Source organism: Cynocephalus volans, chromosome 12 (assembly GCF_027409185.1).
Source record: "Cynocephalus volans isolate mCynVol1 chromosome 12, mCynVol1.pri, whole genome shotgun sequence".
Lineage (NCBI taxonomy): Eukaryota > Metazoa > Chordata > Mammalia > Dermoptera > Cynocephalidae > Cynocephalus > Cynocephalus volans.
The window spans coordinates 41,796,432-41,812,315 of record NC_084471.1 but is presented as its reverse complement, the minus strand read 5'-3'; the positions used below and the strand labels follow the sequence as shown (position 1 = coordinate 41,812,315).

Here is a 15,884-nt window from a genome sequence, read left to right as displayed (position 1 = left end):
TGTAGGGGAGTGGGCTGGGAAGAGACGGGGGCAGTGTAATCCACAGGCCTTAGACTGCTGTCTCTTTACCTTCTAGGGTAGATCAGTCCTGGACATAGGACATTTTCAAGTTTGTTTTTATATTGTGGCTTTAAAATTGGAAACTGCCCAGATACTGTTTTGGAACAAGGCAGGGAAGGGCTAAGTGAATTTTTAAAAAACCATTTAATGTGTTTCTTAATATATTAACATGTACTCAGAAGAACCAAATACGGTTACAATTTACAAAGTTTTGTTCTGTTTGTTGTTTATGCTTCAAAATATAGATAGAACATTCAAAACAGTTGACCTCTTACTGAGACAGGATATTGAGACTTTATTGATAACATGTTTTGTAAAGGCTTTGGTATTAAACTAGTATAATAAAGATTACCTTTGTAATAGAAAGAGTGATGGCTCTGGATCAGGAAATGTGATGAGTGAGTTCTGGCCCCAGCTTTGCTACTCACTAGCTCTGAGGCTTTGGGCAAATTATCTTGATCTCAGTGCACATACCAAGAGAGGATGCAGGGACTGCTGTGTCAGCTTTAAGAACTGTGGTGCATTAAATGAGATTTACATTTTATTGAAGGAATTCTAAGTGAAATTTTATTCAAATTTGTTTTCAAGAAATCTGTATCCATATATAAGTATTACATTAGCCATCCCTTAGAAGAATCACAATTTCTTCTTATGATATGTAGAAAATTGTTTGTGAAGGAGGTCTCGAGACTGACCCTGTCTACTGTTTTTATTTTTTTGTTGTTGTTTCTTTTTTCCCCCTTCCTCTTGCTCTTTCCTTCTAAGGGAAAAATCTACTTCCTTGGACTGGGTATCTTGGAAGTTTGGATACATTATTTTGTCACTCTTGGATACCCATAGGACATATGGTAAACTCTTTGATGAGACCAGTATGACAAGTTAGACCCCAGAGCTAAACTTTCTGCTTGGCAATTGTTTCCGTTCTCATAGACTTTGCTGTGCAGTTGGTTTTCTATCCCTGACCAAACCATTGCAGTAATGGGAGGGCTCCTGCCTACTTGTCCAGCTATGATCGGCTATACTGCCCGGATTGAGATGGCTGCAGTCCAAGGTCAGCCAGGGAACCCCCCATAGAATTCTCTCCCAGCTCTTTATTCCTAGCCCCTCCTTCTTTGCTCTCCCCATATGACCTTACTTTCTCACAGACTTGTATGGGGAAAGTAGAGAATATATGTATGCTCCTTTTGCTCAAAAGTGAATTTCCATGCTGGAAACATTGCTTTCACTAAAATAAGGTCCTGGATTTTACATATAAAGGAAGTTTCTCCAAGATGCTGTGAAGCATTACCCAACTACAACTCTGGTTACTAAAAATAAAAATAGCATGTTCTCTTACCAGGCAGGTCTTTTTGAAGGAAAATGTTGTGTAATTCTAAGTGGAAAAGAACATGTATGTTTTTGTCCAATGTTGTATTATATTTTAAACTAAGGGAATTATGTGTCAAGTTAAAAAAAAAAAGCCTCTGATAATTGATAAAAAAGGTTAAAACCTAGTAAGTGGTTGTTAGAAATCATATTTAATTTGTTTTAACCATAAAACTACCAGAAGTAGGCACAGTGAGTACATAGTATGTATCCAAATACTTCATGAACAGAAAAAATTATTACTTAGACAATCAACAATTGAAATTAAGATTGGGAAAATGTCCTCTTCATTCTTACACAGTATGGGCTTGTTCAAAAAATTTTTTAAAACAAATCAGTTGAATTTTAGAAAATTGTTGATAAAATTATGGTAGCAAGATTTGGAGGACTGGATACTTCTAATAGGCCACTAAGCCCCTTAAACTGGAAAATATAAAATGTCCTCTAGATGGAGCACCAGACCTCTTCTTTGTAAGATAAATACTCGTAATTCTTATTTTTGTGAAAAGAACTTCAAGAACTTCATTTTAAACAGAAAATAATCTACAGAACCTTATTCTTTACCTTTACATATATTACCAAGAACACCTACTCTTTGATAAAGGAAATTTTATATTTTAAACAATGTAACTTATTCCTCACATATGCTGGAGTAAAATGTATTCGATTTTGAAGTGCTCTGGGGTGAGATGCACTGAGCTCTGATGGCTTGCTGTGGCAGGTGCAAGAGCCCCCATACTACAGATGTTCTCTAAAGACTTGAGTGTTACTGAGAGGGAAGGTGGTGAGGACTGAAGATTACAGGGGTTAGGAAAGGTCCCTTTGTTTAGATGGAAGCATTTTCCAAAGGTAGCTTCAGTGTCTTTCTAAGTCGTAATTGTGAATGTGAAATACAGGAAGCTTAAAGTCATCTAATACATCCTTCTCACTTTACAAAGGATGAAACAGACCCAGAGAGGTAGTTGTCTTTCTCTTATACTGATGGAATTAGTGATGGTGCAGAACAAAATTGGATAAGCAGCGTAGCAAACCTTTGTTTTTATAGCTGCCTCTTTTGAACAATGCTGATTTTCTTATGGGAATTATATTCCACTAGCTGTATGGAATCTTGGAAAGCTGGAAAAAGAAGCTGAGGGGTCCCTAGAAACTCCTTCTGTGTAGCCAGAGCTTAGGCATGTGACCCAATAAGTCACTCGAGGGACTTCACATCTTCAGCAGAGCTTGTGTAAGGAAATATGAAACAGTTGGAATTCATTTATCTTAGGTGATATCCTAATATTCATTTTACTAAACACGATTCTTCAACCTTCCAATAACCTTCTGATAATTCCTATTTTTGCTTGAGTTGTCCAGAGTTTGTTTCTGATACCTGTAACCAAAGAACTTTAAGTAATTCCAGCAACTACCATCTACTCCCAACAATGAAGCAAGACTTTCTTGTTGCAAGTTTAAGTCATCCAACAGAGTCACTGTAAGTTACCAAGAGTGATTTAAGACTGATTTATGTGGGAAAAATAGAAACACTCTTTTCTAAGTGCCCCAACCAGAAACAAAATCAGAGTATTATTTTCTAGATGTTTTGAGCTACGGCAAATTTTAAATTGTTGTAGGAGTAATCTATCACTCTTGTAATATTTGTTGACTAAATGAGAAGTTTTCCGTTATATAACATTTTACCAGAGAGTACTCAAAAGTTATATTTTAATATAGTAATTAAAGTTTTTTGATTATAAAAGTAATACTGATTTACTTTGCCCAGTATTATCCTAAATCTTAACAATTATATACCATGAATAAACTTTTGTTTGTTTTCCTATTAGAAATGAGGAGAAAAAAACTGAACAAGCAAATTCCAAATTGGCAAAGGAGTACAAGCAACGAGCCACAGAAGTATATGTTTGAATCACACTAAAATAACAGTGAAATGATAAGGACTTTGAAATTTTTTCCCCTTTAAAATTCCTTCTCAAATACTCTGGTTTAACCTGCTATTTAGAAAATACATTACAAAAACCTCATTTTTCTTTTTAATGTAATTCCTTTTAATGCACACAGCAAGTGGACACTTCCTTTCCTTCCCTGCTCATTTAAAAAAAAAATATCAAAGAATACAATTTTTAAAAAGGAGCTCGATGTTTATAAAATTCCTTAAGGCTATGATAACTAATCTTTGGAATAATGTAGCATTATATGATTTATAAACTGACAAGTCTCATGTGCTAGCAGTGAAATCTACTGGAAGCAGTTAGGCCATTCTTATCTTAATAGCACTTAAAGGAAGAATTTGTAGTTTGGCTGAGCTTCGCAAGGTGGGAGAAAGAATGTTCAACAACCCAGGAGCATGCACATTGACTTTCAAAAGTTAGCCAGCAGAGGGCTTTTCTGTGCTTGCAAGTGACTTGTTGATGGCAGACTCCTAGCACAATTGAAGAAAAATTACCTTATAAAATATTAGCTTGGGTTAAAGGAAAATCAATTTCCTAGACATAAACTAGCTTAAATAAAAATAGAATGGCTGATTGTAGAATGAAGTTTATGTAATTTAATTCAGTCTAATATTTGATTTGTTAATGTACTGTCCCTTCAAGGATCACAATGTGCATTACTCAGGTAGAAGTGCAGGAAAAACTCACCAGTTTGTAGAGTCCACTCAAATTAGATTTTGATATAGACAGTGCCCTATCATGGCTCTTTAACTGGTTACAGTGGTGTGCTGGAGCTAGCTCCTACTGGCTCATGAAAACCAATTACTAAACTTGGAGGAATTTTGTGAGTCAGTTGAAATCATGTTGTAGCTCAAAATTGGCCATGGTGGGAGTATGTATACCATGGAAATCTGCAAATGTTTCAAATTAGGGTCCTCCCTCTTCCCTGGAGCTATTCATTGAATGTTCATTGACCATTTACCAGCACAATACTGGATATAACCCAAAAGGGGATTCCACTGAGAATTGTGAAATCTATCATCATGAATACATTCTCATGCCTGTTCATGCCTTCCCTGGCCAGACCAGCTGAGTATACAAAAGGTCATCCTTAAAGGTTTGGTTCCAGTTCTTCAAACATTAGGAGCTTAATCTAGCTCTTTCTTCACTAATAAGTGAGGTGGGGCCTGGATGTAGACTCTGGAGCTGACCCTGGTGTGAGGGGTTCAGAAGTGGTAAGGGGAAGAGATGGTGAGAAGAGGCCTTGGTGTGTCTGACAGCCTTGATCTGCAGCCCCCTCTCCTTACCCATTGGTTATTTTGTCCCTTCTGATCAAAATGTAATAAATGCAATTTTCCCAAGGTGTTTAACTTGTGTCTCCATTCTATCTTTTAAAACACTTTTCAACTACATACCTCACATGGCATCTGTCACTGTTGATATAATAACATTGATATTGATAAGTGTAGTGGGGCCTCAGATTTATTAACACCAGACTAAGATGTGTGTGTATGTGTATATATGTATGTGTGTGTGTGTGTGTTATGAAGAAATTTATTATAAGGAATTGGCTTGTGTGATTATGAAGGCTGAGAAGTCCCAGAATCTGCAGTTGACAAGTGGGAGATCCAGGGGAGCTAATGATATAGTTCCAGTCTGAGTCAGTCTGAGTCAGAGTATGAAGGGAAAAGAAAACCTTTGTCCTAGCTTTAAGACAGCCAGGCAGAGACAGTAAATTTTCTCTCACTCCACCTTTTCATTCTATTCAGGCCTTCAATGGATTAAATGAGGCTCATCTGCATTGGGAAGGGTAATCTACTCTGCCCAATCTACCAATTCGAACATTAATCTCATCCAAAAACTACCTCAAAAACACACCCAGAATAATATTTAACCAAATATCTGGGCACTCTGTGGCTCAGTCAAGTTGACACATAAAATTGACCATCACAACCATCCTTTTTCTCAGTTCCTCTTTCTCAGTCATGAATCATTGTATGTCAAGAATAAAATCCTAGTCTAGTTGACTCAAGTAAAAAGAAATTTACTGGATAGATGTAGTCATAGAAACCACTACTTGTTTTTTTTTTTTTTTTTTTGCTTACTTCTGAACATCTACTTCTTTCTCTTACTTCTCTGCAGAATAGCTTTTTTTTTTTTTTTTTTGCTTGTTTAGCAGCATGCACATGACTGAAAAATACCTGCCATCTTCAATTCTGCCTGACCACAAGGCTCCAAGGCCCACAAACTTATGACAGTGACTTTTATTTATGTGATTCATATTTCAATACCTGAGGTAGAAAATCAGATCGGTTCTAGGAACATCAATATATTATTTTGCTTAGAATCAAGTGTCTATCCCTGGTGGCCAGAGAATGTGAATGCATCTGTTTTCTATTGCTTCTGTAACAAATTATCACAAACTTAGTGGCTTTAAACAACAAAAATTATCTTATAGGTCTAGATATCAGAATCTGAAATCGGTTTCACTGGGCTAACATCAAGATGTTGGCAGGACTACATTCCTTCTGGAAGCTCTAGAGGACAATCCAATCCTTTGCCTTTTCTAGCTTGTAGAAGCTGCTTTCTTGGCTTGTGACTGCTTCTTTCATCTTCCAATTTTTCTTTCATTCTGACTCTCCTGATCCCCCTTTTTCACTTATAAGGAGCTTGTGATTATATGTGGCTCACATGTATAATCCAAGATAATCTCCCCATCTCAAAATCTTTAATCACTCTGCAAAGCCTTTTTTGCCATGTAAGGTAAAATTCAAAGGTTCTGGGAATTAAGACATAAACAACTTTGCCAGAAAGAAGCACATTACTCCACCTATCATAGTGAGGGTCATAAAGATATGTTGCCAATGGAACAGAGGCTATGAGTGGGAGGGGTGTGGAGAGAGTAGGAAAATTAAATAACATATCTGCTTCATCTTCCCAAGCAACAAACGCTCAGTAGTGGTGAGGCTGGCCTTCAACCTCCACTTAATTCTTCCATCCCCTGCTTCTTTCCCTCCTGTGCAATCTGTCAGCTCCCCCATATTTGTAATTTGTCTGCTCTCTTTTTTCCTACTGGAATGAACTACTTTGGTATTTAATTTTCCCAATGCTGGATTCTCTCTTTATCACAATACAGATGCCTAATCCCCTTAGACTCAATCAGAAAACACAGAATATAGTGGAGGTGGGCTTGGGAATCTGTGCTTCTAATATGTTGCCTAGGTAATTCTTGCACACAAAGTTTGAGAACCACTACTGTATTCTAAGTAAAGCTGATAAGCTTATCTTGTTAGAAGAGAGGACTGAAGAAAACCTTCCAAGGGAACTAGTGTATTTTCACTGCAGCTTTTGGGAGATAATGATAACCATTTTGCATGTAACTCAGTAAGACTAATTCAGGCTGGGAGCAGGGAAAGAGGTCATGTCAAGATAATGGGGAAACAATTTTTTGGGGGTTGACCAATCTTATTTCACTTTCAAATCACAATGAAGGGCTTAGTTTCTTCTGTATTATGTTTTCATACTGATTGTGCTCGGCCGAAAATCACAATAATGTCATATCTCCAAAGGCAGTTTTTCTATATAAATCCTGCCAATTTAGAGGAAGTAGAAGATGATAAGTTGATGTTTGACACTGTAGAGTGATTGCAGTGGCTGTTGTCATAAATCAGGTTGTCAGATATCTGAGCTGGAATCTTGGTGTTGTATGAAGTCATCTAATCATGACATTTAGGGATTTGACAGATTTTTGTTTAATAACTTAAATAATTTATCTAAGTATGACATGTTTTGATATGCTTTCTTTATAAATTTTCAGTTGTTTGTTTTGAGTAACTTTTGTTTGTAATTAAGCAGAGAAAATAAGCAAGCAAATATATAAAGTGCCTAGAAAATAAAAGCATATACATTTGGATGGTTGGTGGCTTTGTTGTTGGCAGTATGGCAGATTAGATGATCTAAATATTTGCCAGTTATAAAATAGTTGGAAATGCCAAGTAAAATAAAACAGTCAACCATATAAATGGTTAGATGAGTTCACAAGGTTGTAAATGATATCACCGGAGTTCAGAAACAAAGCAGAAACTGGTCTTGGCTTTTCTTCACTTTGGGTTTGGGATTTGAATTTATACTGTGTGGTCCGGGAACCCTCAAGCTGAGAAATTAACATGAAATTCTCTGTAGCACGTGGCAGAAGTAGATACAAAATCCTTTTTGGAGGGGCAGATCCTCAACCTTGGTGGGAAAGGATTTCTATAGAAAATGGCTTGGCAGACATGAACCCAAAATTCAAAATTACAAAACCCATGAGGTAATCTACGCTAAGGGAGAGAAGCAAACACAATAAACAGCAGGATTAGAACCATCAACCCCACCCCTTGAGAAATTAAAATAACATTCTCCCTTGACAACTGTGAGATGAGTATGTAAAAATGAATGATTAAAGATATAAACTGGAATTGCAAACATGAGAAAACAACTTCATTTATACTGTTATATTGTGCGTTATATATTGCACTATATAGTGCAAACGTGAAGTGCCACAGCAGTTCGGAGAGTGAAGAGATCTGCAGAAAGTACTGGTATTATTCCTTGAACTTGATGCTAAAATGTTGACAAAAGGAAACTTTAGTTGGAGGAACATTACATCCTTCAAGATATCAATTATGAATTGCAAATTAATGGCACTATAGCAACTTGGAAAACAAATGTTCCTATAAAGTATAACACATTAACTTCTGGGGATGAGCTTTAAATTGAAATCATGGGGCCGAGCCCGTGGTGCACTCGGGAGAGTGCGGCGCTGGTCGCGCAGCGACGCTCCCCCCGCGGGTTCGGATCCTATATAGGACTGGCCGGTGCACTCACTGGCTGAGTGCCGGTCACGAAAAAGAAAAAAAAAAAAAAAAACTGTAAAAAAAAGTTAAAAATAAATAAATAAATAAATAAATAAATTGAAATCATGACCAACACAGGTACCGCTTATGAAACATAATCATGTCCTTATTCAAAAAAGCTAAGATAGATGCCACTTCTAAATTAAATTATATGAAATATCTCAGAAATTGCCAAGCAACATGCATCCTGAAATCATAGAGTACTACAAACTAGCTTATAATCAGGCACTTAAATTCAGAGTAGTAAAAATCACCTTAAAGACACAAGATTCTTTTTGCTGGCTCAAGATAACATATTCTGAACCTGAAATGTTTTGGTTTTAGTAAAGCAACTGAAGAATAATTGCATTTCTCTAGTAGAATGTGATATTATGGGAGTCAAATGTTATCTACTTTAGATTTGACCTCTATCTAATTAAAAACGAGTGTTATATAAACCACCAAAGAAATTAACTTTTCTCAAAGATTGTGTTATTAAAAATATCTCTTTATTATCATGGATGTATATATATATATATATATATATATATATATATATATATATATCAGGTCAAAATTTTCCCATTCTTGCTGGTTGTTTTTATGTGGTGTATTGAGGCCAATAGGCTGTCAGGTGTCAGTTTTCTAAAGATCATATTCCATGTGGGAAAATGTGCAGTGCTTTTGTAGCAGAAAGGGAACTGTTTATTGCTAGCATTATGTAGTTGCCTCAGACTTCTTATGAACTTAATATCTCTTCACAAACTGGATGACTCACTTTTTTGCCAGATTTCCTTTGTCAGGGTAGAATGAGATAGAAAAGCTGTCACTAAATTTTGACAGTAATAATTACATGTAGCAACAATCATAAATTCCTTTTTTTGTGGCTGTGGGTCTAATCTTTCATCTAAACTCTGTTCTATTGTAGCTATTCATGAAACTGTTTTGCTTATTTTCATGCAGACTATCATTTTATGTAACGAGTTCATAACGTAGTGAGTTGAAAAAGAGCTTGGGATTTTTTTGCTTGCTCTTTTTGCTCATTCTCCTTTTGTTCATTCTCCTTTTCTAACCTTTTCCTACTATAAGCCTGAATGAAGGAGGAGCAGAGAGAGGGCACACACTAAACCTCTATCTATAAAAGAAGGGCCACCCCGAGGATTTCTCTTCTTATTTCTATCATTTTCTTTACTGGACAAAACAACTTATAGTTTTTAGTGCATATAGTTCAAAACAGAAAAATGGTAATAAAAATGTTAGGTGACGCAACCTTGGAATTTTCAACCTTATTCAGTGGAAATGATTGAGATGCTTTTGAATCAAAAGTTTAAAGATAACTGTATGAAATGTGAGATTAAAAGTTTTTAGAGTTACGACATTTTAACTAAGTAAATAAAATATCAAAACCACATACTTTTCACATGGCTTTATATTGCTGTTTATTAACCCTTTCTCATCAAATTCTAGGAATTTTAGAAATAACTGTATTACAGAAACATTTACTTTATAAAATCATGAAATTTAACTTTGGTTTCTACCTGGGATGTTTTCATATGTGTGTCACTTATGGAAAATCTTAAATTTAAAGAAAAATGCTGAGCAGTTATTAGAATAGAGAAAAAAATAATCTTGAAGTGTGATTTATAGGTTCTTCACGTTACAGGTTGACTTATATGGGAAAATACAAAGATAAGAGAAACTGTTATAAATTAAGGAGGGGACTTAGTAATGTGTATCTGTTATGTACATTTCAATCCTTTCCAGAAAGAGTCAATAAACATTTTGCATAAACAAAACTGCTTCCCTTAGCTTAAAAATTTTTTTGGAGAAAAATTATTGTCTTCTAAACAGACTTCAACCTTAACTTTTAAATTTACTCTATATTCACATCTTCTTGAAAATCTAGATGTTTTATATTTTTGGTTGTGGTTTAGTAGATCCATATTTTTGCACCAATATTTAGAAGTCGCTACAAATAGTTAATTATTTGTTTAGAGTTATATGATTGTCTAATTAGATAGCAACCTCTCAATAAATATTATTAAACATATACTGTACTTAAGTTATCTAAATCTATCCATTAAAAATTCAAAATAAGTGTGAGTGTGCATGTGTGTGTGTAGACAGGCACATAGCTACTTTGTAATTTCAGTAAAATTTGTGTGTGTTTTCATGCTTAAGCTTTTTTCCTTTATAGGCAAACATCTTCTGTTGGCTCATGAAATTAGCTATTATTTAGGCAACGGAAAGGAACTAAGATCATATAGAGCAAGAGTAAATGATCATTAAATTTGGGACACAAGCAGGAAGCTGTTTATATAATGGCTATTGGGCCATGCAACATGATAGGATGTCAAGGATACATCACAGAAAAGACTCAAAAGTCATTGCCAAAGAGGTGTTTGGGTACAATAGGATGTCAAGAATTGATGTTCTTTTTTGTCTCATAAGCTAGTTCCTGCATAGTTAGACATTCCTTACTACTGTACCCCCATCTGTTAAATGAATCTGATAATAGTGCAGGTATCTCATGGGATCTGCTGTGGGAAATATGCACCCACTATATAAGCATGACTTTCACTCATCCGTGGGGCTAAGATCATCTCTATGTAGTTCATTATGAAATATTGAATGTTGGCAGTCAATCACTTCCGGAGAAGAGTGCTCCTACTGCTGGAATAACAAGTTTTTCTTTGTTCTCTCATTAGTTACTTGTCATAGAGGATGGAAAAAAGGGTATGAAGGGAAGGTGTTCAGGGATAGGTGAGTTACTTTAATTTTTAGTATATCATCTTTTTTAAAAAATAATTTCTACTTTTGGTGCATAATGTTTAACAGAAAGATCTGTGGGCACGTGAACATGTCAACTTAAGCTACACTGTAATGGGACTTGAGTTGAAAATATATGCACATAGTTTTAGTTTGCTTTTCAATTCTTCAAGAAAAATTTATAAGAACATCTAGACATTCTAGGAAAGAATGACAGAATTTTATTAATAAAATTTTTATTAATAAAATTTTAACTTTTCTTAGAGGACTTATTTTATGAATAAAATTCTAAAGCACAGAGAATGTGTATCAACAATTAGGAATAACGATTATCTCTTATGCTATCAGGAGATATCAATAGATTTTTTTTTTAATGTTGCTGCCTTTAGAAGTTACAAAAAGCCAATCTAAGCTGAAAAGGCCTATGATGTGCAGGAGTGGGGTAGGGTGTAACAAATACCGGCTCAGGTAAGAAGCTGCCATGCATTACTAATGAGAGACTCAGTCAAAGAGTTGCTTGCAAGTTCTAAAGCTGTAGTTAGAAAGCCTGCAATTCCTTTTTTGAATCATGTTATTACATAGCTCTATTTATTAGAATTTGAGCACACTACAAATATGCATATTTCTAAGATGCCATCATAGTAAAGACCAACACTTTGGTTACCTTTCAGGGAGAAAGGCTACACTGAAATGAACATTTTGAGGAAACTCAATTTAATGATACCTTGGAGTATATTCTTGCTTCATATACTGCTGTTTTCATTACAAGGTAAGAACTTGTATTAAAATTGTAACTGTAATTTATTATATTTTAGTCTCTCTTACAACTGAGGTAAATTATTTCCTCTTATATTGTAAAGCACTTTGAAGTCATTAGATGGATATCAACTAAAGACATTCAGATCTTAATAACGTAAATAATTTGGACCTTTTGGGGTTTTATTTATTTATTTATTTTAATGGCTAGTTAAAATCATGCTTTTATTATGATTTGCAGTTGTATTGGAAGAAGTTCTGATTCTAACTCTTTCTCTGATTTAAAATAGCTGTCTATGTGTAATTTAAACACCTGAAATTTTGTAATAAGTAAAAAGTAATTGAGTACTTAAGCTTGTGCCATCAACCCAATGAATGTTAAAAAGACATTTTAAGAATGACTAACATTTGGGGCTAAGAATTGATTTTCAATTATTTTTATAGCAACTTTATTTATAAATTAATTTTATAAAATATTTTTGCAGAGAAAGCATTTATTTACATTCAGTTGTTAGGTTTTAATTCCTACAAAGGGCTGTATGTTTTGGAGCTTGTAGAGGAAGTGGAAGAAATTACTGAAGTGTAAAAGACTACAGAGGTCAAAGATACTATCCCAATCTTGTTAGTGACTGAGACCCGTGGAGAAAGATGTCATAGAATGCTGAGAGCTGGAGGGGACTTTGGAGATAACCTTGTCCAACACCATCATTTTCTGATGTGTTTGGTATCTTGCTTAAGCTTACCATATACTAAGAATTAGGATCAGAACTACAACTTGGATTTCTGATTCCAAGTCTAGCGCTTATTCAATTTTGTTATGTTTCTGTGTAAATCTGTGTACACTGCCCATTGTTTTTGGATTATCAGTCACTCCATTGTCTCACAGGGAATTTGCTGGTCAAAATCCTATTTAAAAATGCAAGACAACTCACAGTAAAACTCAATCTAGATTTTAGAATTTAGGTTAAAATGATCTGTTAAATAACCAGAACATGTGACTAAGATACTTGGATAATTTTTTTTTCATTCTTATATATACATATATTTATCTCTGGCAGGATATATTTGTGCATCATCCGTCTTGACAGAAACATCAAAGTAAGTATTTCTTGTTCTTTATGTCCTATAAAACATAAAATTAAGGAGAATGAGCAAAACTCAGCAGACAACTACATCTGCTTTCAAAAAATAAATAAATAAATAAAATATTCTGCCAAAAAGCATGAGATGCAGTTCTTTAAAAATATTTCCACAAATTAAAAATGATCAGGCATTCATTTCCTTATTCATGAAGGGACAGTATTTACTTTTGATTTTAAGTATAAGAGTAGTTCTCATTGGTATTCATTGACTGTAGGTACTAAAGAGATATTACTTTCACTTCAATGGTTTCTAAAGAAGTTATATTCAGTAATATCCCACTTTATATTATTATTATTAATATACTTTATTGACTACAAATGTGCTGCATTCTTAACGTAGAGTAAAACAGTTTTTAATGATAAGAATAAAATGGTTTGAGAAGTAAATAATGAAAATCATTTTTTTATTAAACTGATCTGTGTAATGAAAAGCAGAATTCTAGTCACCATTTGACTTTTTTAATAAATTTTTTTATTGATAAATATTCATATAATACAAAAACAGAAAACACCATAAAATGAATGTACAGCTTCGTGAATTATTAATAATATGATTTTAATAAATTGCAACTTGATGTCCTTACTCACATTAATCTGAATCTGCCCTTCATGACCTGGAACAGGAGGGAATTAAGTATCACATGTGAAAAGAGTGAATGTGCCATTGGCAAATACTGACCTCACCAGGTTTGTGAAGGCATGTGGAGAAAATATTACGTGGGTTGGTGCTACAGTGTTACACTATTTTGTTTATTTCTTCATCTCAAAGTTCCTTCCTAAAATTCAGTTTACATCAGAGACTGGAGAGATTTGGGGGCACGCCCAAATTTTGTAAAATGAGACAGCACCACCACCCAATCTAACCCCTCCAAAAAGGGGAGGGGGAGCTTTTAAATGTTAAACCAAGAAAGACCTCTTTGATAAAGTGATGGAAATCAGGAGGAAAACACCAGCTCTCTCTTGGGAAAGGCTTGTTCAGGTTGCCTGGGGGAGCTTTGACTATACAAGTTCTTTTTGTTTTCTTCCAGAAATGGTTTTAATGAAAATCGACAGAAAAGACCTCTTTTAGCAGCACAGGTAGGTTATGCCTCAGATGGAGGGAGAGGCAGAGAAATAATCCATTCTGGTTTGGACTCTGCTACTGTCACTTGAACAAGGAGTCCTTTGTGGAGGGGAATAAAACACTAAAACAAGACAGGAAGGAGGAGGAAGAGGCAAAGTAACTTCTTTACTGCTTTTCTGCAACCCTTAAATTCATGCTCAGTTCACATTGACTTGTTCGAAGTTAAATACTTCTTTTTTTTTTTTTTTTTTTTTACCTCAGTTACCTACTGCTAGACTCAAAGCATTTATGGCAAGTAATGCCATCTACTTGCCAGAAAATTTAAATTGGTTTAAAAATTAATCACAATAGCAGTTAAGACAATGACAACAGTATAACTACGTATATGAAAAAAGGGGATGAGAAATGTGTAAATGATATAAATTAAATACTGTAAAAGACCATAAGGTACGTCCTGGTGTCCTGACAGGCAGCTTTCATATTGTCCAATAAATCTAAATTGTGAGTATCTCTGGAGAGATAACATTTTTTTTTTGGAGTGGCAGAGTAGCACTGAATTTGAGGAGACCTTTTTGCCTGGATCCCTTTTTATAAAGGATGGTGGATAACGTAACTGCAATATCTTCAAACTAAAGTTGGAATGTTCAATGAGACAGGTTTTAAAAAATATTTCTCTATAAAAGATGAGTGGTAAAATAGAGAATTCTAACTTAGTAAAGGCATTTCTTTGAAAAGTAATATGATTTATATAGCACCAGCTATATTTATGTAGCAAATAGCTTAAGTATTCAAGGAAGGCTTTGCTGAATACTGTATTGAAAATGATTTCTACTAGCATTTTCTGATGGATGCCTAAATTTGTATGTTTTATGGTGTTAATTGAAGAGAGTTAGTAGATGAATGGAAAACAGATTTCATATGTTGTGATAGTTTAGAAGACCCAACTAATTTATTCTTATTAAGAGCGGAGACTTTTTTTTTCTGAACCAGAATGGGCAAAGAATTGCCTAAAAAATGGAAACACTATTTTTTATCTTAGAAAGAGTGTTTTGTGTACTTATGTATCATGTGAAGTGGTTAAAATGATTATTCTCTGAGAAGTTTTAAGTACATGTTTGCGAGTAGACCACATTAACCACAAAAAGACATCTGTATGACTCAGTAGAAAATCTGATTTTGAGAAAAACTGTATTCTGGTGAACCCACTAGATTGAGGAACCTGTCAAAATATACCCCAAAGGTGTCACAGGAAGTGCCCTATGGATGAGGTTATGCTATTTTTCATTTAGATGTTTTTAGAATTTGTATAATTAACCCCAAAGGAGTTATGTTCATATCTTCTTCCTGTTAATAAGTGAGGAACACACTTATTTTGCTTCAATTTCCCTTTTAGGGAGAATAAAGAGCAAGAGATTTGCACTTCTATTTCCTGCAGCGAGGGAACATGTGTTAAAATCATTTACCATCTGAACAAGTTTCAAAAGAAGAAATGTTAAAGAAGGGCCTTGAGGTCATAATCATATGCCGCACTGTTTAGGTTTGCAATTTCATGTGTTGTAAGGCATTCTTGTCCACAAATTCACTCTCTTGCTCTAGGAAAAGAGAGCACTGATAAAGAGATAACTGTGCAAAATAAAGATTCAGAAATATGTTGGCAATGAGGTGAGCAAGGACAGGGTAGACACAGATATCTGTAAGTGGTATATTTATGTGCTGCAATGATTTCCCATCAAAAGACTGTATTTCTCTGTGCTTCTCACCCTCTTGTGGAGATGTAATCAGGAAAGAGGAAGACTGGACTATCCTCTTCTATCAGTTATGTGAATATATGTACCTAGTGACTGGGATTGTTTTGCATTTGCATTACATTTCAAAAACTCTTCTCCTGAAAGCAGGTGCTGAGACATAGGGGTAGGTGCAGGTCATTTGT

The 15,884-nt window shown here is 34.7% G+C and overlaps 1 protein-coding gene across 2 annotated transcripts in view; it reads left to right on the top strand.

Annotated features, from left to right (window-relative positions):
- Positions 1–11,683: 11,683 nt before the first annotated feature.
- The window catches only part of OTOGL (otogelin like), a 153,227-nt gene continuing 149,026 nt past the window's right edge, over positions 11,684–15,884 (top strand). For both annotated transcript variants that reach the window (XM_063075783.1, XM_063075782.1), the window contains exons 1-3: positions 11,684–11,762; positions 12,808–12,847; positions 13,920–13,968. In XM_063075783.1, coding sequence (XP_062931853.1) covers positions 11,684–11,762; positions 12,808–12,847; positions 13,920–13,968 — 168 coding nt within the window. The remainder of the gene's footprint in view (positions 11,763–12,807; positions 12,848–13,919; positions 13,969–15,884) is intronic.